Genomic DNA, 27,678 nt, shown 5'->3' with positions numbered 1-27,678 from the left:
AAACAAAATTGGCCTTAGTGTATGGGTGTTTCCCAGTATTGGGTTGTGGCTGGGCAGCTGCTGCGTAAATATGCTGTACTAGTTGGCGGTTCATGGAAGGCTGAAGTACAATTATTATGCATCCACACTCCTTTCCAGTAGGTGGTGGGAGTCCTGCCAACTTCCATTAAACCTCAGAAGAAGATAAAGAAGAAACTCGCAGTCTGAGACAGTCATTTCTCCATGAGAGATCTTTTGCAGTGCAGCAGTTTGTAGAGGACGGTGAGAGGAATGATGTAAGTTTTAGTGTGGACATTAAGGGGTAGTTCACTCAGGATGTGTTCCTGCATTACAGTGAAATTTATTAATGTTTGCTATACCTACAAATGTGTTACACTGACAGAGAATTAATTGCTGAAGGTTGCAGATTTTCTGTGCTGTTTGTTTCTATTTCCAAGTGTATTTCATATATTCAGATGACTTTTTAGCCGTTAAATATGTCTAGATAAATGTCTGAAACAACCTGTTCACTAGTGTTTCCATGACAGTGGTAAGAAAGCGATTTAAAAAGGTCTACCAAAGCCTTTATAAGTAGCAGAAATGCACAATTTAGTGCATAAAGCAGTGATCCTTAGGCACATTGTGTATTGAGATACTCTGGTTAAGACAGAATAGCTGCTGTCCTGCTGATTTGATGATGATTGTGTTGTTGTTGTGTGTGTGGTGTATCAGCTGTACCAATGCTATTATTATCATGCTTGTGATGACATACAGGCTAACATTAGGCCTGGGTAACGCAAAACAGTTTATTTAGTTGACTTTTTACATTGCTAGGCAACCACTGACTTCGCCATCTTCAAGTCAGCCTAATCAAGCATAATAGCATAAATGTTGTAATAGCATGGAAACTGTTATATTAGCAGAAATTCTAAGAAATTAAGCTGCGGTCACACTGGGCTTTTCCTCCCATTGACTTCCATTCATACGCACGCGAATGCGTCAGACCGGAAACGCAAGGTCATGCGTCAAGTTTCGCATGTCGCTGCGGTGCAAAGTTCAAGCTTGGTGAACTCTGACCTGCAAAATCGCATCACTTGACTGCGTGAGACCAATCAAGGATCAAAACAGGACCTCTCTGGACAGAAATTTAAAGCATGGAGCAATCGCTTGGTTTTTTTACCACGCTATTTAAATAGCAAATGCATTTGTGCTCATATGTGCACCCATAGGCGTTCTGATCTAAAAAAGAAGGTGTGTTAAGGCGCATTGCTATTTTGAGGAACTAAAATAGACGCACAATAGACCAGCTGAAAGCTGGTCCAGCGCAGAGCGCATTAGTTGTGCACCTCCCTTACACATTGCGTTGCGGTGGGCCTCAGAATTGCAGGGATTTTAATCCTATTTTAACATCAGGAAATTTTTAAAAAGAGAAATGATTGTGTTTCTATCACTCCAGTATGACTGTGGACACACTATACCTTAGGGCTGCATGATTCTGGCTAAAATGTGAACCACGATTTTTTATTTATTTTTTTGCTTAAAATCAAGATCACAATTCTTTCTTATGATTCTTTAGATGTAAAATAAAGGTTAATATGAGTAGGCTATTATTATTGTTTATTCTCAAACATATCGTCACCTTGGAATTATAAGGTTCCATCTGCGTTCTGAATGATTTTGAGGTATTGAGCTTCAAAGTTTTTGCAATCCATAAAGCAAACAGTATGTGTGCAACAATTGTTTTTTTTTTTTTTTTTAAGTTCTAAAATGTAAACAAAAAGTTGTCATTTAATAAGAATATGTCAATAACTCAATTTTGACAAAAATGTCAGATACAACTTTATAATTCTAAAGTGACGATATGGTAATATTATTAGGCCTATGTGTAGGTCTACTGTTGCCTAAAATGCAAAATTTTGTACAGTCATTATGGTGGACTTGAACAGACCTTCAATATGTCCTGTTTGTTAATTCACAGTAAAATGATGACCGTATCAGTATATAACTATTCATAATTACATTACATTAGATTACATTACACTATTACATAATTGAATTATAATGTTTGAGTCATGTGCTTGTCATTTGTCATTGACAGCATTATTAGACCATTTGTTTTCACTGGTAAAATTTTTTAATTTGTCATTATCAGATTTCTTCTTGCATTATATTCAACATTATATAAGCTAGAGTAGCTATACTGACACTGTAACACATTTATATTCATGCACAACACTATGTGTTAGCTGTGAAAGAAAAAACACATCAAATGCTTGTCGTAATCATAACCGTAAAATGCGATATGATTATTTATATGATCTGCGGCCAGTTTCATTTTCACTTTCTAGTGCAGCTCATGGCTGCCGTCACTGTGATAAAACACACACGTATGCAAATCAATCTTTCAGCGCGGCTCTCAAACGATAACTCACAGAAGTTAACCCCCGCTTTTGGGCAGCCCTCTTCCGACCTCTTTATGCAGCCCAAAGGACCGAGCCGTCCCGGGAGACACCTGCAAATACCCAGAGTTGGACCATGGGCCATATGGCCATTCAACGCCGGCTCAGACCTGGACAGTCTCGTCCAGCCTGGCACCTCTTTGTGTTTAAAAAGGGATCATTTGTCCCGATGGGCTTTCAACCAAGGCTGAACCTGGACGCGGGCGTCCCACGCGACACTTTTACCACAGGAGACAGGGATCATTTGTCCCAATTGGGGCTTAGCAAAGGCTGAACCTGGACGCGGGCGTCCCACGCGACACTTCTAACAGAGGAGATAGGGATCATTTGTCCCATTCGAAGCTATGTTTTATCACACAGATAGAGGAATAATAAAGACACTGAACACCATATGACCTTTATTGTTCAATTTTTATTTAGGAAGATTCAGAGTCTTCTGTTGCTTCGAGGGGGCGTTTCCCCTTCGAAGGCGGCCATGGCAGCGTCCTCCTGCTAGTTCCCTCCTGAAAAAGAGAAAAGGCCAGTTACCTAACACCACACGTCCCTCTGTTGAGGTCCATGCCAAAAAGGAACTGATTTACCATGGGTGACCCGGGACTCTCTGCCCTCTGGCGCCCCTTCCTTGAGTGGCGTTCTCTGCCCGCTGCCTCCTCCTCCTCCTCCTCCTCCTCCTCCTCCTCCACCAAGGCCCTCTCGAAGAGTCTGCGGTGCTCACGTGCTTGGAGAGGGCCTAGGTGAAGCGCGTAGAACTTGTCTGAGGTTGAGGTATCGTGGCACATGAATTGGGCCACCTTCCTGCGATCCTCGGAAGAATGTGAATTCTTTGCCTGCGTCAGAGACAGACAGACAGAGACTTTTTGTGGTCAAAGCCGCTGGCAGTCATGGGGGTCAGCGGGGGGGCACTGGCATAGATACTCACGTGGGTCGCGATGGCAGTTCGGACGTCAGTGAAGGTGGGCTTGCCGGGAAGCCCCATGCTGGTCCATGCAGATTGAAAATATTTGTTCAGGGTTCGACAGGGACTGGGTCTGGAAGTAAAAAAAAAATAGGAGGCCTGGCTCCCCCCGGGGAGGCTAGCCCGCAGCTGCAAGAACCTCCTGAACCAGCTGTATTCTTCCTTGTTGAGAGACAGCTGAGCTGCGCCGAAGGCTCGGTTTGTCTTATGCGTGGTGATCTGGGAAAAACAGAGAGAAGATGAGTGAGCCCTACCACTGGTGGCCCCCACATGCAACGTTCCATTCACGTTTATGACATAGGCGGACTCGTCCGGGCTTCTGGAAGCCTCTTGGACCTCCTGGATGGTCAGGTTCTGGAAGACCCCACAGCGATGGCCCGTGATGCAGGTCAGGTAGCCGGTCAGGTAGCCGTAGAAGCGCCACTGCTGCCTGGTGTCTGGGCTGGACTCGAGGCCGTCTGACGGAGGGGAAGTTAGGCGTTAGACTTTTCCAACAAACCATGTTACACCACCAACGGTTTAAACTTAGCGATAGCCGCTGGTGCCCCAAGGCAAAAAGATAATGTCTGCTCCGGGGCGCCAGCAGCTCTCGGTCAAACCGAGCCACATCAGCGTACCCACCCCTTAACCCCCGAATTCGTCGGGAGCCCCTGGAGCCCCTCCGATAGGAGCCCTCTATGGGTGTGGTTGGTTCCTCCCTGCCTCGGGCGTGCTGTGAGGGAGGCGTGGGGGGGTGTCCCTCCGCACACAACCCCCCCCTTTCCCGCCTCTATCTGTGGGAGAAAAAAAAACTCAAATGGTCCGTCTGGTTTTGACCAAGAGCATGTCCGGCGCTCTGCCCGCCAGCCCGCCCGCCTGACCCCCTGTGCTTTGTCCCCCCCCTGCTGATTCTCAGTCCGCGCCGCCCTCAGCCTGGACAAGGGCTGGGGGTGGTAGGTGGGCTCGGTAGAGTCTCCAGCGTGGTGTGTCGAGCCCAGGGGGCCGTGTGGGGTACGGGCTGGTGCTGGCTCCAGCCCCTGTGTGTGTGCGTGACCAGTGCTGCGTCTCTCCCGCCCGTCCGCAAGCACGCCCACCCCTTCGGGTTTATCCTTGCCGGCCCTCGGCGGTCTCCCCTGCCCCACCTGCCCCCCCCCTACCCCTCTCCCCCGGAGGTGTGTGGGGGTGGCTGGTGGAGGCGGAGGGTGGCCGCTAGTAGTCTCTGGCGAGGTGAAACAAGCCGGGGTCAGTGGTGTCCGGGCTTACGGTCTGGCCCCTCCTTTTTGATGGTTGCGGTTCATGATGCGGTGAGCCCCGGAAAAGGTGCGTGTTCGATGGGGTTCTACGACACTGCTTTGAAAGTGGGAAAAAGCCATGTATAAAGCCCCCGCGGCTGGTGCAGTCCAAGCTGCCCAAAACGGTGCGTGTTCGGCCGGGGTCATGCCATCCCTTTGTGGGGGCAGAAAAGGGAACTATAAAAAGGCTTCCCCTTTAAGAGGGGGGGGGGGACCAGCGTCGCTGACGCGGAAGTGGACGCTTGGTCCGCCATCTTTTAAACCGCTCCACGTGGCATGTGGGTCTCTCTCCCTCCAGCCTTGGTCTTGGACAGCCATCCTGGCTATTAGCTCAACCACAACTTAAGAAATCAGACATTATGTCCGATTTCATGGCAATTAATGGCAAAATCTTAGAAGAGATCGTGCAAATTATGAAAACATCAACCTGCAGTCTTGACACGCTCCCCACATCATTCTTTAAAACGGTGTTGACCTGCTTAGAAATGGATCTTCTAAAAGTGGTAAATGCTTCACTTCTCTCGGGGATTTTTCCTAACTCACTTAAAACTGCAGTTGTTAAACCCCTCTTGAAGAAGAGCAACCTAGATAACACCATATTGAGCAATTACAGGCCCATCTCAAATCTCCCTTTCATTGGCAAAATCATTGAAAAAGTTGTTTTTAACCAGGTTAACAAGTTCTTAAACTTCAAGGGGTGTTTGGACAATTTTCAATCTGGTTTCAGACCACATCACAGTACAGAGAGCGCCCTTATAAAGATAATCAAAGACATCCGCCTAAATACAGATTCAGACAAACTAACAGTGCTGGTACTGCTCGATCTCAGTGCTGCATTTGACACTGTCGATCACAGCATACTTCTGGATAGGCTGGAAAACTGGGTTGGGCTGTCTGGGACGGTCCTCAAATGGTTCAGATCTTACCTTGAAGGGAGAGGATACTATGTCAGTATAGGTGACCATAGGTCAGGGTGGACACCCATGACATGTGGAGTCCCACAAGGCTCGATTCTGGCACCACTCCTGTTCAACCTTTATATGCTCCCTCTGAGCCAAATAATGAGAAAGAACCAAATCTCCTACCACAGCTATGCTGATGACACTCAGATCTACCTAGCCTTACTGCCTAATGACTACAGCCCCATTGACACCCTCTGCCAATGTATTGATGAAATTAACAATTGGATGTGCCAAAACTTTCTTCAGTTAAACAGAGAAAACTGAAGTCATTGCGTTTGGGAACAGAGATGAGGTTCTCAAGGTGAATGCGTACCTTGGCTCTAAGGGTCAAACAACAAAAAATAAGGTCAAGAATCTTGGTGTGACTCTGGAGTCAGATCTGAGTTTCAATAGTCATATCAAAGCAGTTAGTAAATCAGCATACTATCATCTCAAAAACATTGCAAGAATTAGATGCTTTGTTTCCAGTGAAGACTTAGAGAAACTTGTTCATGCTTTTATCAGCAGCAGGGTGGATTACTGTAATGGCCTCCTCACTGGCCTTCCCAAAAAGACAGTCAGACAGTTGCAGCTCATCCAGAACGCTGCGGCCAGAATTCTGACCAGAACCAGGAAATCAGAGCACATCACACCTGTCCTCAGGTCTTTACACTGGCTCCCAGTCACATTTAGAATAGATTTTAAAGTATTATTACTGGTCTATAAATCACTAAATGACCTAGGACCTCAATACATTATAGATATGCTCACTGAATACAAACCTAAGAGATCACTCAGATCTTTAGGATCAAATAGATTAGAAATCCCAAGAGTTCAGTCAAAGCAGGGTGAATCGGCTTTCAGCTACTACGCCCCTCGCTGCTGGAATCAGCTTCCAGAAATGATCAGATGTGCTCCAACATTAGGCACATTCAAATCAAGACTGAAAACACATCTGTTTAGCTGTGCCTTTACTGAATGAGCACTGTGCTACGTCCGACAGATCGAACTACTATGTTTTTCTCTTCTTTTTAACTCTTTTATAACACATTTTATCAGCTTTTATTTTATTTTATTTTTATTCTGTTTGTTTTTATTTCTCTTATAATTGTTTCTTTTATTCCTGTTTATGTAAAGCACTTTGAATTGCCACTGTGTATGAAATGTGCTATATAAATAAACTTGCCTTGCCTTGCCTTGCCTATTGAACCCCTGGTTCGTTTCAAACGCAAAGCCGCCAAAACCAAAGTCCACATTTTTTCGCCTTCCCCGAATTCCAGATGGCAGGTCAGAGACAATCAGCCCCGGACAGGCACCTCCAGGCGCGGGACATCCCGGAAAAGGGGTCTCCCGTCGGGCAGGGCTTGGCGGGCTGGGGCCTGGGTCTCACCAAGTACTCCGGTGAGCGTCGACACTAGCCACGCTAATTCTCGCGCAATCAACTGTGTCACTGGTGCCCCTGGAACCCCCCTCGCCGCACCAGAGCCAACAGTGCTCGCCCGGGGTCAGGGCACTGTTCCTGGGTAAACCTGCAATGTCTCAGCCCCTTGGCTGGGTTTCCCCATGCCCACGGGCGCTCTCCAGCTCGCCCGGGGTCGGGGCACTGTTCCTGGGTAAGCCTGCAATGTCTCAGCCCCTTGGCTGGGTTTCCCCATGCCCACGGGCGCCCACCAGCTCGCCCGGGGTCGAGGCACTGTTCCTGGGTAAGCCTGCAATGTCTCAGCCCCTTGGCTGGGTTTCCCCATGCCCACGGGCACCCTCCAGCTCGCCCGGGGTCGGGGCACTGTTCCTGGGTAAGCCTGCAATGTCTCAGCCCCTTGGCTGGGTTTCCCCATGCCCACGGGCGCCCACCAGCTCGCCCGGGGTCGGGGCACTGTTCCTGGGTAAGCCTGCAATGTCTCAGCCCCTTGGCTGGGTTTCCCCATGCCCACGGGCGCACTCCAGCTCGCCCGGGGTCGGGGCACTGTTCCTGGGTAAGCCTGCAATGTCTCAGCCCCTTGGCTGGGTTTCCCCATGCCCACGGGCGCCCACCAGCTCGCCCGGGGTCGGGGCACTGTTCCTGGGTAAGCCTGCAATGTCTCAGCCCCTTGGCTGGGTTTCCCCATGCCCACGGGCGCCCTCCAGCTCGCCCGGGGTTGGGGCACTGTTCCTGGGTAAGCCTGCAATGTCTCAGCCCCTTGGCTGGGTTTCCCCATGCCCACGGGCGCCCACCAGCTCGCCCGGGGTCGGGGCACTGTTCCTGGGTAAGCCTGCAATGTCTCAGCCCCTTGGCTGGGTTTCCCCATGCCCACGGGCGCCCTCCAGCTCGCCCGGGGTCGGGGCACTGTTCCTGGGTAAGCCTGCAATGTCTCAGCCCCTTGGCTGGGTTTCCCCATGCCCACGGGCGCCCACCAGCTCGCCCGGGGTCGGGGCACTGTTCCTGGGTAAGCCTGCAATGTCTCAGCCCCTTGGCTGGGTTTCCCCATGCCCACGGGCGCCCTCCAGCTCGCCCGGGGTTGGGGCACTGTTCCTGGGTAAGCCTGCAATGTCTCAGCCCCTTGGCTGGGTTTCCCCATGCCCACGGGCGCCCACCAGCTCGCCCGGGGTCGGGGCACTGTTCCTGGGTAAGCCTGCAATGTCTCAGCCCCTTGGCTGGGTTTCCCCATGCCCACGGGCGCCCACCAGCTCGCCCGGGGTCGGGGCACTGTTCCTGGGTAAGCCTGCAATGTCTCAGCCCCTTGGCTGGGTTTCCCCATGCCCACGGGCGCCCTCCAGCTCGCCCGGGGTCGCACTGTTCCTGGGTAAGCCTGCAATGTCTCAGCCCCTTGGCTGGGTTTCCCCATGCCCACGGGCGCCCACCAGCTCGCCCGGGGTCGGGGCACTGTTCCTGGGTAAGCCAGCCTGGCCATTGACCCCCTGGTTCGTTCCAAACGCAAAGCCGCCAAAACCAAAGTCCACATTTCTTCGCCTTCCCCGAATTCCAGATGGCAGGTCAGAGACAGTCAGCCCCGGACAGGCACCTCCAGGCGCGGGACATCCCGGAAAAGGGGTCTCCCGTCGGGCAGGGCTTGGCGGGCTGGGGCCTGGGTCTCACCAAGTACCCCGTCGAGCGCCGACACCACCAGCCACGCTAATTCTCACTCACCCAACTGTGCCACTGGATCCCCAAATGGACTTGATTGTCTTTTCAAAAGCTGGCTGGAAAGACCGACCATCATCCAAATGAGGCTTTGTTGTTCCAATCAATTATTTTACTTCCTCTGTGCAACACACTTAACGTTATTTGTAACTTTATTATTTGTTATTCACAGCCTATGCAGGTTCTGTTCACTAAAGTAGGCTGCAAATACATCATTACATGAAGACAGAAATGACATTTCTGGGTGAATTATAACTTATGAATACAGTGTGTGACACTTTTAATGCCATTTGAAGGTGTTCATGTTCCTGTGAAGACTTGTGCGACTGCCTTTGAGCTTCTCTCCTGACCTTGAAAATATAATTGGCTGAATCGTAGAGAAGCTGAATTAAGATCGTGTGTAGGGTCGAATCGAGATTGTGATCTTTTTTCGATTAATCGTGCAGCCCTACTATACCTACACACAGTTCTGTTCCAAAAGTTGATTTCCATCATAGGTGCCCTTTAAATCTAAGTCAGGCGGGCAATAGTCAAAGCAGCAGTAAACGTAGCATGAGGGCAATCCAAAATAGTCATCATGGTCACAGGCGAAGAGGTTGGTGCAGGCGGCAAACAACATAAACGGAGAACAAAACAAGGGTCTGGAAACACATTAAAGCTAGCTAAAGAGAACACTTTGTAATGCTTACAGAAAACAAGACTCAGCAAAGTGTATGTGAAAGGGAGGTGTATAAATAGTCCTGGTCATTAGTCCTTATGAGCATGATTTATTTATTTTTATTTTTTTCAATTATTTCAGTGGCAAATGTGTAGTTTGGGTGACAGTGAGTGTCCTCCAGGGCTAGATATGTGAGGCGTCTCTGTTTTTAAAGCTGCCATTTCATATTAATTTAACATTCTAATTTTAAAATTTCATGATTAATGACTGGTTAAAATGGAATGAAATAATAAAATCAACAAACATCCCTAACTGTCATACTGACTTTATATGCAGCTCATAACACTGTAAACAGTTTATTTTTTATATTTTGGGTTTGAAAAATCAGTTTATCACGCAGAACTGTGACTCGCTGTGTGGAACTGATTGACGAAGATATAGCCAGCCAAAATCCTTCCAGAGTCCTTCAAGTTATATTCACTAGCACTGGATAAAAGCAACAATGTAAAGACACTGATCAGCTCCTAATTTTCATCTGAGGTATTAATGATAGTTTTGAGATAACAGAAGAGTTTTTGAGCATGAAGTCCCTGCAGGGAACAACTCTAGAAGAGCATTTATATAACATTGTGTTTACTGCCATCGAGAGACATACACTACCTTCAAGTAAACTTGCCAATGTCACAACGGATGAATTACCAAATTTAACTGGAAAAAATATTGGGCTGCTGAAAAGAATCCAGGATAAAGTGAAAGAGGAAATCATTTTGCAGGATGTTATTTTCCTTCATTTTCACATCCATCAATAATCGCATTGTAAGTCTATATAGCAGCTTAATCATGTTGTGAATCCAGTCATAAAACTTGTTAACTTTACACGCACACAGGGACTTCAGTTTTGTCAGTTCATCTAGAGGAAACTGATGCGGATCATCAGGAATTGTTGTACCACTCTTGTGTCTGTTGGTTGAGTTTGGGCAAAGTGCTTCAACGAGTGTGGGACCTGAAAGATGAGATTGGCGTATTTTTGGAGTCGGTGGTGAAATCTCTCAAATTTCCTGACCTAAGCAACAAGAACTTTAGGTTACTTGTGCATGACCAATCCTGTAAGCAAAAATTACACCACATCTGATAGACCAATCATGGCTGATAGACCAATTATGGCAGTGACAAGGAGAACCCACCTGTATAAGACACTGTCCGAATCTATACTTCATTCTCAGCATATCTCTTTTCCGTGCGTCTGCAAGGAGGGAAGTGCGGTGAGATACCTCACTTCTGCTATTAACCTAGTTCTCATTCAAACATTCATTCGGTATCTCACCATGGGATATAGACAACTCCCGTATTACAGATATGCTGTCCGAAGCAAGCTTGACAACCAACCCAGTGACGTAACACAAGCACAAGACCCGCAGCTATTTTGAAGAGCTGAAACTTCTGCATATGTAGGAAAACAACAACAACAACAACCGCTGGGAGGTATTCCAGAAAGCAGGTTATGTGACATACCTGGGTACTATTAAGAGTAATTAAGTGGATAACCTCAGCTTTTGGTTCCAAAAACAGAGGTAACTTTTGGGGTATGTTAAGTAGCCATAGCAACTTACTCTCTGAAGATAACCTGCTCCGGTGCAGGTTATGTTCCAGAGTTTGTATTTCAGAGAGTTTACTGAGCATTGCATGCTCTTTTGATGTGAATTTTGATGGATGTAGAAGCACAGATATACAAGTTTTTCATTGTGAGAGGGTAATAAGTGCATAGGTTTTTTTCATATCCTAATGAATATTGCAATAAGCGTTGTCGTTGTTCAAAAGAATCATAAAGATCTCTCTCTGCATCCTGAACTTTCTCCTGAGATGGTCAGTCGATGGAGAGTTTAGTGGATATACTGCATACTGTATAAATACTGCATATTTCGATCAGGTCCTACTTCCTGGTGCAGGGGAGGAGGACTGATCCATGGTGCTGCCCGGTCTAGAGGGAGGATTTTGATGGGGGATAGCATCCTCTTCATCGTCATCCAAGGCATCCTCCAAGAGGCGAGCAATCACCTTGTCGTCGTCATCTTCCTTGTCTTTGCCACCCGCCAAAGGGTTAATATTAAAGAGGGGGGGAAGCTCGAGAGAAAACTGATCCTTTATCTCTCCCTAGCTGCACTGAGGCTAAGGATTGATCTCCCGCATCTCCGCGGGAGCAGAGAGACTCTGATCTCCATTGAGTACGGCCGCAACCCGTACATCGGCATTCTAAAACCCTTAACCGGGTTATAGAACAATCCGGACAGAACTCGTGGTTAGCGAGCGTGGCATGCGTGTTTCTAACTCCCAAACAGGCTGTGCAGAGAGGATGAGAGTCCTTGTAAAATATCATATACCCGCATGGACACCCGCATGGCAAGAGGTCTCTTTCTTTTGCCGTGCTGCTGGAGGTGCTCACAGTTGCTATGACTGAAAACGCAAACTCTCGAGGAAATGCGAGATCACCACAACGTGCTTCTCGATACGAGCTATAACCACTCAGGAAAAAAGGGGTGAAAACCCACCTTGACCTGCTGGTTCGCACTGCAGAAAATACAGCAGAAGAAAAATACTCACTATGACAGCGAATCTCTCCAGTAGCCTCGTTCTAAGACGTACCTGACAAACTGCTCGTCTGTGTGAACAGTTTTGAAGCCACTCTGCTGCAATCTGCTGAGGGATAGCTTCCAAAATATACTGTCACGGGGAAGAGATCGAGAATGAAGTATAGATCGCGGACAGTGTCTTATATGTCTGAGGCGTGTCCTCCGTGTCACTGCTATGATTGGTCAGTCAGCCGACAGACGTGGTGTAATTGTTGCTTCCAGGATTGGCCATGCTCGAGGTGGTTCCCCTTAGTGAGATACCAAACGAATGTTTGAAAGAGAACTGTTTTTGTGATTTACTGTATATGCTGTGGACATATTTTCTCACTTGAATGAGCTGAATGTGAAACTACAGGGGAAAGATCAGTTTATGTATGACTTTGTCAGAGCCCTTTCTTGTCTGTGTTGTTCACGTTCTATGTGTCTGTTTATCTTGTGTCTGAGCACATGGCTCAAACCTGTGTTTGTGTTCGCCATGTGTTTCTCTGTTCCTCCCTCTTTGTTTCCAGCTGCCACGCCCCCTTGTTTAGTTTTCATATAGTTCTCGTTCACATTATCAATAAACACCCCCTGCACTCATTCAGCATTTGGGTCCTCCTTTCTCCAACTGTGACAGAATGAACAGAACAAAACCTGGATCCAGCAAAATAAGCCTTACTGCTCCATTCCCCATTGCTCCAGAGAGAATGGCATTGCTGCGACAGCAACAGTGGGAAATGCCTTCACAACCTGTGTCACCAAGCTGCTACCTACCCACCCTCTCTTCCCAGTCTAGTCAAGACCAAAACTATTCTTCCTTACCTAATCTGAGGCCACTGGCTGTAAAAGAACCGGTAGTTCAGCTAGCCGCATCCCTATTTGACAACCTCATCTCTGAAAGCTGCATTCAAGAAAGTTTGCCCCAAGCCAGACAAGTCCACCATAGTCAACTCTGACAATTCTTTATCTCCTACGATCACCCTCAAGACTGTTAAATTGATCACTGCCTCTCATTCTATTAACCCTGTTCCTGTTACAGCATACTGTGCATGTTCCTGTCTCTGAGTCTGCTGTGTTTCTGGCCACTTCACACAAATCCAAGTTTGCTGCAGATACTACAGAGGTGAAGTGTGCTGTTTCTACCCGTCGTAAGCTAAGGAAAATGAAGCATGCCATACAGTCAGCTGTTCCTCAACTCCCTAGTCTTTGTGTCCCCACTGATTCAAGTGTAATTGACCCTTCCCTATTAACAGTGTTGATTTCAACCCCTGAGTTTATTCAAAAGATGACTCCAGTCTCCAAACACTGTAAAATAAAGGAGCACAGTGCAGTGCTCACTTCAGTCTCTGAGTGTATTCAGAAGAAGACTTCAGTCCCAAAGCTTGCTCACATCCCTAAGAGAGCCTTCGCAGAGCCCGCTTCTGCTCCAGAGAGAGCAGCCTCTGGGCCTGCTCCCACTCCAGAGAGAGTAGCTCCTGAGCACAGCATAATGTTGACTTCAGGCCCTGAGGGTTTTCAGAAGAGGGCTTTAGTCTCCAAACGCTGTGACATGAAGACTTCAACCCCTAAACACAGTGCAGTGCTGACTTCAGCCCCTGGGTGTCTTCTAGAACTGGTTCAAGTACCCAAGCACTATGTAATGAAGACTTCAGCTAAAGAGCTCTGTCCTGTTATTATTCCTGTCCTAGATCCAGTTATTTCGCCTGAATGCTGTTTTGTTCCTGTCCTTAAATCAGTGCTTGTTGCCCCTGAACACAGTCCTGTCTCCACTCTGGTCGATAAATCTGTCTCTATTGCCCCTGATCACAGTCCTGTCTCCAGTTCTGTCCCCAAGCCCGGTCCAGTCTCAACTCCTTCCCCAGAGTCCTTGGCTCAAGTCTCCTCTTATGGACTCTTTCCCTAAAAGACTCTTTGTGCCACCCACCTTCCCACCCTTCAGATTTTCTGGCCCTCCCACCTCACCCTTCATGTTGTTGGGACCTTCCAGTTTCCCTAATCTGTCTCCCCTTAACCATCCAGATTGCCCCAGTCCCAGCTCCTCTGAACCCGGACTACCTGAAACCTCCCAGTCTTGTTTCTCCTGGCTTTCCTTGCCCCCTTGTTTAGTCCTCATCTAATTCTCGTTAGTCTCGGTCAAGAGGCAACCTCCCGCTCTCCCTCGGGAAGCCAATACGGAAGTAACTAAAACTGCAATTTATCGACTCGCCTTGGGGGGCTGGCTCCAGGAAGTCCAGGTCATTTCTGACTGCAATGGGAAATTGGCCATTTTTACAGCTGATAAAAACATGCTTACAGCCTGGTACAAATGATGGCTTTGGTGCATATAGCCATGATTAACCTTCATGACAACTGTGAGGGTGGTGAATTTTTTTTACAACTTATCCATTTCGTTTTATTAAGTTATTATATGTCTGCATAATTAAGGGCGTGGCCACTTGAGTGACAGCTAGGTCTCGCTGCTCTCTGTCTCGTCACCTGAGCTGATTACGGCTAATTAGCCGATGAACTCTGCATATACATCGCATTTTTGTGTTGGTTAATGTTTCTTTAGACAGTCAATTGCCTTTTGGGATTATTTCCTACAATTATCAGATGATATGGTATGCTGTCTGCACTTAATTGTGCTCACAAACCATTCATGTGGCCTCGTTTCCCATGTGAGTAAAGTTATATACTTGTATACCATCTCTATAAATGTATTTGTTTTATTTAAGATCATTTATCATTAATATTTTTCTTTAGACCCGTAAAGCACTCCAGAATCTGCCAGATTGATTAGCTGTAGGCTATAAAACAGTCATATGAAGCGTTGTCATACAGTGTTATGCCTGGATTTCATCAATAGTCTTGCATTTACTAACACAGACTATAATTGAAGTTTTTTACGTATTTCGGGTTTTCCTCCCGTTGAAAAATGTCATAAGAACACTGCTTAGTGGCTCAATGTATTACAGCAGTGTTTTTAAAAGTCTAAACACTTTATTGATATAGTGTACAACCAAGCACATGTGGTCAGAACTCAAACGAGTCGCAGGTAATAAAGTATTAAGCGTTTCTCCCAAAGTAAAGTCTGTCTGCCAGGTCTAAGCAAAATGCCAGCACGTGTCTGTAGCTCCGCTCACTCTCCGCCTTTTTGCCCTTGTTTGGTATCCCGCCGTGGGTGCGATGACGCACGAACAAAATGGTGACGGTTGGCCGCGCCTACTTTTAGCTTTATTTGCGCTCTTCAGAAACCTATGGGTGACGTCACGGATGCTCCGTCCATATATTTTACAGTCTATGGTCTCGGTGTTTACACCTGGTCCTCATATTCTTTCCTCCCGGTATATTGTGCTCTCTTGCCTCAGGTCTTTGTTCATTGTTACATGTTGTTGCTTGACTGCTGGCTGCTGGTGTCCTCTGGCAGGATGCTACTGGTGAGATGACAACTCTCCAGGAGTCTGCAGTGCCTCGTCCAAGGCCTTTACTACCTCCTGTCTGACCTTACCTTGACTGCCCAGTCTCTGTCCTCCCGGCATTCTGTGGCTTCTGACTGCGCCATCCAGGACAGTCCAGCACTACCCCTTTTCTCTGTCAGCTCCATCCAGGACTCTTTTGCCCTACCCTGTTCACCACCATTGAACTGTGTTCCACCTAACCCCTATAACACTTCACATTGTCAATAAATACTCCCTGCACTCATTCTGCGTTTGGGTCCTCCTTCTTCTAACCATGTCAAACATGTACAAACATGTTACAGCCTTCAAATCTAAGCTAACTTTATTCTCCAGCCAAATTGCAAACACATATTTCACTAATTTCGCCACACTTGGCATGCAGAAAGAAGCGACACAAAACATAATTGTCATACAGCAAATTACTGGATGACAAATCTGCATAAGTGGGCAATTGCAGCAGTGTGGTCCATAAATTGCAGCTAGTCATTAAGAACCACTCCTAGAATCCTGTCTGTGTGGAGAAGTTGTAGTTAATCATTAGACTGACTGGGATTACCAGTAGTTCAGTTTTGGGGAGTTTGAATTGAAGGTGGTGGTCCTTCATTCAGCAGGAAATATCTGTCAGTTATGCTGTTATGAAGACAGTGATAATTTGGGTCGAATAATGGTCGAATACTAAGGCTCATTGTCAATTATTACTTACACATACCACAACTTATTGTTTTGACTGGCTTCAGTAAAAGCTATTTAGTATTAAAAAGAAAGGTTTGAGTTCTGAAGCAAGCCTGAAGCATTTTGCTGTACAATGACCACCTTTACATATGACATAATTGATTTCTCATTTAATTAACCCTTTAAACTTGGATTTTTTTTTTGTGTTTTATCTAACCCTGTTTGAAACTTGTAATTCCAGTTTTTCTAACTTCACTGAAAGAGCACATTCTGTAAATACTGCGGGAAAGTGACTCTTGTTTAAGAATGAGGAACTAATCTTGAGCAGGAAATTGTTTTAGCATCTGACTTCAGGAAAAGTAAAACATAAGCTTAGTTTTTTGTGTGTGTGTTTTTGTCTCTCCATATTAATGCAGCAAAATGGCAGAAGCCAAATTTTCTCAGGATGAGTTTACATGTCCAGTGTGTCTGGATCTTCTGAAGGACCCGGTGGCTATTCCCTGTGGACACAGTTACTGTAAGAGCTGTATTACAGGATGCTGGGACCAGGAGGATGAGAAGAGAGTCTACAGCTGCCCTCAGTGCAGAGAAACCTTTAGTCCGAGACCTGCTTTAGCTAAAAACACCATTCTGGCAGAAATGGTGGAGAAACTGAAGAAGACCAAACCTCCTGCTGACTGTTATGCTGGAGATGGAGATGTGCAGTGTGATGTCTGTACTGAGCGAAAATGCAAAGCCATCAAGTCCTGCCTGGTGTGTCTGGATTCTTACTGTCAAACTCATTTTGAGCGCCATGAGGAGTTTAACTCCCGTAAGCCACACAAAATGATTGATGCCACTAAACGACTGCAGGACATGATCTGCCATAAGCATGAGAAAGAGCTAGAAATGTACTGTATCACTGAGCAACAGTGCATCTGTGTAATCTGTAAAGAGAATGAACATAAAAATCACAAAGTTGTAACAATTGCTGCAGAGAGAACAGAGAAACAGGTATGTGCATGTTCAATAAATTCATTCATCATTCACTTAGTGTCAGGTCATTCAAAATTGGGTTGATTTTTTTTTTTTTTTTTTTTTTTTTTTTTTTTCTTCTGACGAATGTTAAACAAGAAGAGAATCTTTGGAGAATGTTTTCACAATGAAGCCAACATTTTGACCATCAATGGCAATAAGAGAACTACACTTTACATAAAATACTTATGAACACTCATGAGATCATGTTGCACTGTGACACAAGAAAAAGTGAGGTTTGATGTTATTGATAATGAATTTTGGAATGGCATGACACTGAGTAATTGATGACAAAATAAAAAAAGTGTAGAGAGACATCTATTATTAGCATACACACTGATTAAATTAAGTAAACAGTTCAGCTTTTTATTTATTCAAAATTTTAAATCTCAGGATTTAATTTATTTTTTTGGATTGTCCGTCAGAAAGTACTGAAGGAGACACAGGTGAAGCTCCAGCAGAGAGTTCAGAAGAAACAGAAAGATCTTCAATGGCTGAGAGAAACAGTGGATTCTCAAAAGGTGAGTCTGGTAAAGTTTGTGTCACTGAAGCTCATTGTGTCTCACAGGCTGTCTGATTGTAATGTGTTTAACAGCGTTCTGCACAGACAGCAGTGGAGGACACTGAGAGGATCTTTACTGAAATCATCCGCTCCATTGAGAGACTATGCTCTGAGCTTACACAGATGATCAGAGATCAGCAAAAGACTGCAGTGAGTGAAGCTGAAGGACTGATGGAGCGACTGGAGCAGGAGATTGATGTTCTGAGGAGAAGAGACGCTGAGCTGGAACAGCTTTCACACACACAGGATCACATCCATTTCCTTCAGGTAACAGAGATTTAGTAGAACAGCATCATTGTGGACTTGAAGATCCTGCAATGACAAGAGACTCAAGGAGAAATATTTTAGTTTTAAATCAAGAAGTAACGTTTTAGTTTTGAAATTGGGAATGTAAATAAAGGGTATGCTTAATTTTTATGACCATTTTTAAGACCAGACCACTCTCACTAACATCTTCTGCATCCGTTGCAAAGGTTTGATAGCACCGATTGAGAATTCTAGCAAGAGAGCATTGCCTAGTCTAGCCTGGAAAGAACAAGAGTTAAAAACAAAAAGCTGCACAGTGTACTCCATTATGTCAAAAAGAAGTTAAAGGAAAAGTCATGTCTAATAATTGATTTTAGAAATTCCATATAGATTGAAAAGTGAATTAGTCCAACAACTGAGCCTTGGGACACCCACAAAAGCCTTGTTCAGACTACAAAGTTTTTATTGTCAGTTATAACAGTAATTGTGTCAGATTGTTATTATTATTACTTTGTCTAGATAAAATCTTGGCATTTTCCCAGTACTGGGTTGCGGCTGGAAGGCTATCCACTTCGTAAAGCATATGCTGGAATAGATAAGAGACTGATAAATGAGAGACTAAGCCAAAGGAAAATGAATGAATGAAAATCTTGACATACAGTTGATACCATACTAAAGTTTAATGAAATGTCATGTCTTGAAGAACCACAGCGCTACATAAATAATCATAATCATAAACAGAACCACAACACTGGACATAAGAGCAATTTCCAAACCTATACATAACTAACATACTGGAGCAGAAATCTAACTACTGTATACACATATTGTAAATAGTTAACTATACACATAACCTAAGACTGACTTTACAAGTACTTTATGTAAAACAGAAATAATATTGTGCAAGTCTTTGTGCAAAAGTGGTATTTAAGTTTGAAACATTAAGTAGAAAAAAATGTAACATGCAGGACTTTCTGTGTAGATGCCGTGAAGTGTCACAGACATACTGTAGCATTGGATATTGTGCACTGTTACACACTACCTGAAACTAAACAATTGAACCTTGCATTCCAATGTCCATTTATTGTTTATGATAATCAACTGTCAAAAACAGCATACAAATCCAGTAAGATTCCTGAGAGTAGAATTAGTCCATCAATCCATTGGATTTCATGTCTGGTTATTGTGTGAAGTTTAGAGATGATAAGTTTGATTTCTGTTTTGTGTAGAGTTTCCAGTCTCTCTCAGCTCCTACTGAGTCTACAGATGTTTCCTTCAGTTCGCACTTGTCTTTTGATAGCCTGAGAGAATCTGTTCATCAGCTAAAAGTCAAACTGGAGAATTTCTGTAAAGAGGAGATCAAGAAGATCTCTAACAGAGGTAAAGTCTATCTTAAGTCCTCTGTCATCTAATATCTTCTTCAGTATCATATAGAAAAGTATTATTCTCTTTACTGACAATTGCATTATTCATGTCTGTTGATTTCCAGTCACATTCACCAACACTGTTCCTGAGACTACAAACAACTTTCTACAATGTAAGTTATTAAGAAATCAAGTTAAATTGATTATGTTTATGTTCTTCTTGTAGAAGGTGAGGAAAAACATAATACAGGGGTTTTATGTTTGTTCAAATGTTAATATAAGTGTTTCACACATTCATACCTTCAGCTGTACAAGTTTCATTTTATTTTGGAAGATTTAATTCCGATTTCTAAGTACAAATTGAAATATACACTCAGTAATGTATAATTTTTGTAGTTTTTTTACTGCCAAATACTTGCAATAGTTTGTAAATTAACGGTAAATTACATCATTAGTAATGTTGATAGCTACCTGGCCATCAGGAAAAAGAAGACAGAGAACCAACAAACAGATAATTTTAATGTGAAAAATAAAACAAACAGAAACTGAAACCAAAAGCAAAACATAAAATATCCAGCCCTGGTCCTTTCTAGTCTTCCACTGCGGTCCCTCTTCCTTTTGTCATCCAGAGCTCCTCCAAGAGACTTGAGATAGTTGGCGGGTTCAGGTGCCAGTAGTTAGCACGCGCTCCACCAGCCTCACATGCTCACGGCTCTCGGCCCTGCCCCACTCGCTACAACATCATACTTATAGTTTACTATTTATGTATTATTTTAAACCAGGGTCACAAGCCCTGTTCCTGGAGAGCTACCTTTTTGCAGATTTCAGTTGCAACCCTGATCAAACACATCTGTCTGTAATTATCAAGTGCCGCTTCAAGTCCTAATAAATTGGTTCAGGTGTGTTTGATCAGGGTTGGAGCTGAATTCTGCAGGAAGGTAGATTTCCAGGAACAGGGTTTGTGACCCTGGTTAAAAATAATACATAAATAATAAAGCTCTTACACGGCCCGTCTGATTAGCCAGCAAGGAGCCATTTATTCATCTGTGGCTGGCTTAGATTCACACAGTTGCAGAATGATGCCAAGGAATATTTGGCACACAATGATTGTGTGAATCACCCTTGACCCTTATTGGCACACACGATTGTGATTCTCTGACCTAGTGTGTCTCCTTGACGGTCTCCCATGGGAGATTCCAGGAGGGTGGGTATTGCACCCTCAACCAGACCTGTGGCTCAGCTCTAGAACTTCCTGCATGAGGAGATTGTATGCCACCAAGTGAAAACTCTTCACATCGTGGTGTACCGACCACCACCTGGATCCAGTTCACTGTCCTGTGGGGTCAGTGCTGGAATTTCTCCAGGAGCATTTTGCAAGTGTCTCGACCCTCTGGACGCTGAAAGTGTATGTAGCAGCAATGTCTGTGTATCATATGGATGGTCTCGGCTGAGCCACGCTAGTGGTCAAATTCATCAGTAAATCCAGGTGTTTGAGGCCAGTCCCTAAGGTCATAAGGTGTGATGCGACCTACAGTACTTCTGGGCTTTAATCATTATCTTTTCCGACAACAGATCAGACGCGCTTAAATATGCTTTGCCCAGTGCACACCCTAGATGTATACTTTTTATTGTACATCTGAGTGGTTCTCAATAGAGCATTTGTTCGTCATGATTGGCCTACCTAGAAAGGGGCACCTGTGATTAAGCGGACTCTAAGCTGGTGGATAGTCAAAACTATTTCACTGGTTTGTGAAATTGACCTGTACCTGAGGCGGTCAGGGCCCATTCTAGCAGGGGTATGGCAGCTTCAAAAGCCTTGGTTCTTATTTGCTATGCAGCAGGGTGGTCCATCCCACATATCTTTATAAGGTTGTATAAGTTGGACCTGGATCCTACTCCTGGATCTAGTGTTCTTTCGTAAGTAGGAGAACCTCATACCTGGCAATTCACAATATAGTGGTTTGGATTGCATTTCCATTATATCTCCTAAAGAGAGATACACCACGAGTTCCCTGAGAGGGCACATCTCAGGTTACTCATGTAACCATGGTTCCAACTCATAGCAACACTTTAATCTTATTTCATCTCTGAAAACTGGACTGACAGTTTCAATTTACTAGAACTTCTATGTTAAGCTGCTTTGACACAATCTACATTGTAAAAGTGCTATAGAAATAAAGATGAATTTAATTGAATTTGTCCATTTAGATTAAGGTAAATAATTTAATTACTGTAAACATAGTCACTGATCATAGAGATTATGGAAAATCGCCTGTTAAAAAAAGCATAGTTGCACACAATTAATTTATGTTGTCAAAACAGAAATTGATTGAAAATAACTTTATTGTTTTTACACATTTAAATGAATTGAACATAAGACAATTGTTGTCTTACAAAAAAAATCTTAGGATTTCAGCTGAACTGAACAAGCAACAAAATTTATTTTCTGAGTATGCCTCAGCACTATGCCCAAAAGACCCACAGTATTTCAGAAGAATGCATAATAATATAGACAGAAAGTATACTTCAATTATAGTTCTAATAAAATAATTGTACATGCACATTTGAAAAAAAAAGGTTTTGTTAGGGGGCTCAAGCTGTACCAATATGCTGTTTGAGTTATGAGTATGTGTTGAGTTGAGTATGAGTTATGAATAATGATTCTGCTGTGTTTTTATTTTTTATTCTCCATCAGATTCCCAACAGTTCTCTCTGGATCTGAATACAGTGAATAAACGTCTCACTCTGTCTGAGATTAACAGAGTGGTTACCGACACTGGCATAGTTCAGTCATATCCTAATCATCCTGACAGATTTGATCATTGGGGTCAGGTGTTGTGTAAAGAGAGTGTGTGTGGATGCTGTTACTGGGAGATTGAGTGGAGTGGTGATCGTGTGTATATATCAGTGTCATATAAGAGCATCAGCAGGAAGGGAGGAGGTCTTGAGTGTGGATTTGGACGTAATGGTCAGTCCTGGAGTCTGATCTGCTCTCCTGACAGATACTCAGTAAGACACAATAACATAGAGACTGTTCTCCCTCTAAAGTGCATCATTAGTAGAGTAGGAGTGTATGTGGATCACAGTGCAGGTACTCTGTCCTTCTACAGGATCTCTAAAAAAATGCAGCTTATCCACACAGTCCAGACCAAATTCACTCAGCCACTCTGTCCAGGATTTTGGGTTGGTTATAAATCATCAGTGAAACTTTGTTGAAGCAGAATAGATTATTCAGAGTGATGCTACCCATAAACATCTGACCTGAATAATGAATCAATATGTCTCCCTGTTACTTCTATCATTCAAAGCAAAGGATTGAAGGTTTTTGGTAAACATATTCTTGTAGCATCTTGTAGCATCAAAATATTAATAATAACATAATAATGATGAATAATTAATAATAAGGGCAGCACGGTGGCGCAGTGGGTATTGCTCTCGCCTCACATCAAGAAGGTTGGTGATTTGAGCCCTGGCTGGGTCATATGGCATTTCTGTGTGGAGTTTGCATGTTCTGCCCGCGTTTGTGTGAATGGAAGTGTATGAATGTTTCCCAGTGATGGGTTGCAGCTGGAGGGCATCTGCTGCGTAAAACATATGCTGGGTAAGTTGGCGCTTTTTTCCGCTGTGGGGACCCCAGATTAATAAAGGGACTAAGCCGAAAATGAATGAATTTATAATAAGTTATTTATTTATGAATATTTAGATTATGTTCCCTGTTAAAAGTACCAGAATTAAATATACAGTCAACTGATCCATTCATCTGTTGAGCTTTAACTCTACTAATCCTAAGATGAAATCATTTTTCTGGCCTGTTTTTTTAACATGTTAGCATGTAGTGTTATCAATGTTTAAAGTGACATCATTCTATGTGCGAAAACAGACAATCAAACATGTACAAATGGGTACAAATGTTTAATGATGATTATGGGAATATACAAACTGTATCCATCTATAAACAAAGTTTGTGTACTCCGAAGAGTAGACAGTCTGCAGGCTTCCCTTCGTCATCGGTTTAAACACAGCTGAATATCCATTTTAGAAATCTTTGTTACTATGTAATAGATAGATACTTGATCCATTGATCAGTCATTGTGTGACTTGTGCAATGCAAATGGGCTTTGAGGTTCCAGATGGTGCAGTCTTGAATGTGAATGATGTAAGGACTACAAAGTGCGTCACATGTTGTACATCATGGAATTTTATTGCATGGCATTGATGCATTTTAATGTACCATCTATTATACTATATTGTTTAGTCATGGTTTGAGGAGAAAATTGTATGTTAATGTACTTCTCCCCCTCCATATCTCCTCAACTTTGGTTTTATGTTGGTTCAGCTGGTTTTTGGGGTTGGTATTAGCTAATGCTTCTAGTGTTTCAAGATTTCATGTATGAGGTACTTCGTGAGTTTCTGTTCAAGACTGTCTTAGTCTATATTGATAATATCTTGATTTATTCCCAAAGTCTGGCTGAACATCACCAACAAGTTGCGGAGGTCCTATCATGGCTCCCCGATCACAACCTGTTCCTAAAAGTGATCTTTTCATCAAACGACCATCCACTTCCTTATTTTTGTTATCTCAGCTTCTGGTGTTACGATGGATGAGGGGAAGGTGGAAGTCATCACTTCTTGGCCACAACCAACTACCATCAAAGAGCTCCAGCAATTTCTTGGGTTTGCAAGCTTTTACCAAAATTTTATACGTAAATATAGTGAGGAAAGCCCAAGTCCCTGGTCTAGACAGAAGAAGCTGTTGAAGCATTTCACACCCTCAAGAAGGCTTTTACCCAGGCCCCCCTCCTAGTTCATTCCGATCCTGAGCTTCTTTTTACAGTGGAAGTGGACACATCTACCACCAGAGTGGTGGGCATAATTTCCCAGCGGCAGGGGGTACCATCATAACTCAATCCATGTGTCTTTATTTCCAGGAAGTTCAGCCTGGCTGAAGCAAATTATGATGTGGGAAATCATGAGCTCCTAGTTATTCAAGTTTGCCCTCAAGAGTGGAGGCATCAGTTGGAGGGGTCCAAACATCCTTTCATGGTTTTCAATCCAAATCGTTCAAGTTTATACTTACCTGTCTTGTTTTTCTATAATCTCCAGTGTTTGCGTCTCTCCTTCCTAGTGTGGTTCCCCCATGGTTTTATCTGGTTGTGTGTTCTCTGACCCCTCTGGTCCTTCCGAATCATCTTGTCTACTGCTTCATCTTTTCTGCAATAGACTTTCTGAATTCAGTCATTTACCTGCCATACTACTCAATAAAATGTTGTTCATACTCACAGCTCTGGTCTCGTCCCACCCTGGTTGTGTCCTGGGTCTTTATTTGCATCTTCCTGCATCAGGCCAGGCCTGTGTGGTGGAAGAGGGCATGGAGACTTAAGTGGGGTGTGCAATAGACACATCATGTTAAGCACTGTACATTTCTGTCATGACACCAGGCCTTACTCGTACAGATCTGAGGTTTGAGGTTAATTTACGTTTGCTGGATAGAAATACTTAGATTGAATTATTAAATAAACTACATTTGATAAATCCCTGAAAATGTTAAACAATTATTAAAAAACATTTTACCTCTTTTTTTAGGGAGAGAATGGACAAAAAGAAATAACTAATCTGCTTATTTCTCGTTCAGACTACACCGTTTTTATTGTTGGTTATGACAGCCACTGTCATAGTTTTATAGTTGTCACATTGTTGGTTATGTGTCAGATTATGTAATTTCTCTAAAAAAGACCTTGACCTTGATGTTTTTATCAAGAAGCTGCAAATGTGTATGTAATTTTCTATTGAGCTTTTACCACAGAAGGCGGTTTCATGTACTGTATGTGTCCTCTCAATGAAAACAGTAGGTTTTGGAGCTGCAGAAGAGGTTTCCCAGTAATGGCTGTAAACAAAGCTACACAAAAATGTATATTATTTAAAGTTAAAATGACATAAATATTTCAGTAAACAGCATTTATATAAAAATACCTGCACCACAATGTGAATGAGAACACAATACGTGATTTGTTAATTTACATGCTAAATCCAGCACTCAGCAGGGTACTGAAGCCTTGGCTATTGATCACCATCATCTTATTCTGTCATGGTCTCTGTCATGGTATCTGTTATTCTGTTATGACACATAATACAAGAAAGCATAATGTTGCCGTAAATCCACTTTCTTCCATTTCACATTCACCTAACAGGAAAGCAAACTCTATTTAGTATTGCCATTATATAAACTATACAGAAGAGATTCTGTGCTCATATTGGTCAACATCACCATTGTTAAGGAATAATTATAAGAGTTATGAGTTTCTGCTCAAAAAACCCATCAGATTATTTCTTATACCTTTCAGTAGTTTGTATTTTATAGCTGGTAAAAGCTTGTTGCTGTTTTTTTGTACTGCGCCTTTAAGGTTCGTCCTCCCCGCCCATCGTTCCCTTGCCTGCCAGCATGCCTCAATCGCCTCAGGAAACTTTACTAATGAGTATTTGATGCATTTGTTGTGGAATTGCAATGATGAGGATAGGATACAGGTTAATCTCCACTGCTGTATAGATGTCTGTTATGTTTGGTACAAAATAAACTTGATTTAATGTCCACAAACCGCGATTGAAGCGTCTTATAATTTTTGACACGTGGCTGTGCTGATGAAGTAAAGCTGAAGTAAATCGTTGTAATTCATTACACACGTGCACTGTTTTAAAACATTTTAAACTTGTGAAACTCACTCTTGATCACATTTGATGATGATTGATGATCCTAGCGAACTGAACAGATCTTTTATTCCCGGTTGCTTTGCGCACATCCTGTCTTGTTGATATGATTATACGCGTTACTAAGGAGACATGTTAATACGCAGCTGTCACTCACTATTGGTGGGCGGGGGGACCGCACTCTTACGGCAAGTTGCGGTCGGTCTGAAAACCGCTCCAATTGGTCCACCGTTTTTATGTTGTTAAATAAAAAAAAAGGACTGGGTGTTTATATCACCCCAATATGACGTCTATACACTATACCTACACATATGTCTGTTCAAACAGCTTGAAAAGTAGATTGATTTTTCAGCATACAGTAGGTGCCCTTTAACTCAGAATTTAAAAAAAAATGCTTCATGATAGGCATGGAGCGCTGCGAGCAGAGGCTGGAGTGGGTGTGACCAGCAGAGCAGGGGGGGGAAGAATGAAGCGAACAACTGTTGTCAGTTGGCTCACAAAATGACACACAACCCACGAGGGAGACGCATGATTTTATAGTTTACAAAGTTAAAATGCAAATAAATAAACAGTAATTTAATGCCCTGCTACATGTGTTATTCGTAATTTCATATAAACATAACCACAATTTGTTATATCATTATAAATATTACCATGTAAACACTATAAATGAATGCAGACACAGTGGATAGCAGTGCAGCAGGTCTCTTCTACTGTCTATTTCAACCATTAGCCTTGCCGGTAATCTGGAGATTTTAAACACTGGTGAACACTGCAGCACAGCGATGTGTCTGAATGGTAACTGATAAAAGATAAAAGTTTGCCATTCTCCAATACTTGTACAGCTCTCTCGACAAAAATGCTTGCTGCAAAACAACAGCTTTGCTTTTGAACCTGACAGCATCACGGGGAAAAACATGCAACTAACCCAGTGAATCATGGAATCAAACACATGACGTTACAACTCTTCATGAACGACTAAATACTGCTTGCCGTATGCGGACGTGGTCTCACCCAGTCATTGGGTCTCACAGCTTGGCATGTGCTCTCATGAATAATTAAGCAGGGTCTTCTCATAGGATAAGAAAACTCCACTACGAATAATAATGAGAAACCGACGTGTCATCACTCCACTAGCAGATTCGCCCTACGTCACCGATTTTGATCCCGCCCCAAAAGTTATTTTAAGCTCAAAATTAACCAGTTTCCCCCACAATTAAAACTGGCAGGTGCTAACATTGTCCTGACTGATGCTCAACACTCACAAATCTGTTAAAATTTCCAAAAACGTACTTGAGGGTATCTTGAACGTTTAAATATACTGAGACACTGCTCGTTTCAGAGCCATCTGAGCTCCAACGAGGGGGAGCTTTAGATCTCACTCCCTCCTGTAAGCTGTTTTAATGCGTGCACCCACCCCACCCCTAACCCCAACCCCCAGTGATATCACTCGTAGAAGAAGTGCAAGGAAAGAGGAGCTGAAGCTCAAGCTCCCCCTTGCAGCAGATCAGCTCTGCCCAAGTGGCTCTGCATTGAGCACCACTTGGATATACTAGACTTTCTGTGATGACTTTGTGAAGTGTTACAGACATGTAGCATTGGTTGTCATGCAATATGACACACTCCTTGAAAAGAAATGAATAAATATTGCATCCTGATGTCCATTTGTTGTTTAGGGCCCATTCAGATTGCAC

At 43.7% G+C, this 27,678-nt stretch overlaps 1 protein-coding gene across 1 annotated transcript; it reads left to right on the top strand.

The window, feature by feature from the left end:
* Positions 1-188: 188 nt before the first annotated feature.
* LOC130216816 (tripartite motif-containing protein 16-like) lies at positions 189-24,811 on the top strand. Its single transcript, XM_056448701.1, has 7 exons — positions 189-275; positions 16,513-17,089; positions 17,536-17,631; positions 17,706-17,939; positions 19,148-19,298; positions 19,408-19,455; positions 21,978-24,811. Exons 1-7 carry the CDS (start codon positions 271-273, stop codon positions 22,496-22,498), a joined length of 1,632 nt encoding a protein of 543 aa, XP_056304676.1. The 5' UTR covers positions 189-270; the 3' UTR covers positions 22,499-24,811.
* The last annotated feature ends 2,867 nt before the right edge of the window (positions 24,812-27,678 follow it).

Source organism: Danio aesculapii, chromosome 23, assembly GCF_903798145.1.
Source record: "Danio aesculapii chromosome 23, fDanAes4.1, whole genome shotgun sequence".
Classification (NCBI taxonomy): Eukaryota; Metazoa; Chordata; class Actinopteri; order Cypriniformes; family Danionidae; genus Danio; species Danio aesculapii.
This window is presented reverse-complemented; position numbering and strand designations above follow the sequence as displayed.

What these genes read in the sequence shown, in the direction of transcription:
- LOC130216816 (XM_056448701.1), top strand. An exon ending in AAACAGTGGATTCTCAAAAG is followed by an intron (nt 17,632 to 17,705) that starts GTGAGTCTGGTA and finishes TGTGTTTAACAG; the next exon opens with CGTTCTGCACAGACAGCAGT. An exon ending in TACAAACAACTTTCTACAAT is followed by an intron (nt 19,456 to 21,977) that starts GTAAGTTATTAA and finishes ATTCTCCATCAG; the next exon opens with ATTCCCAACAGTTCTCTCTG.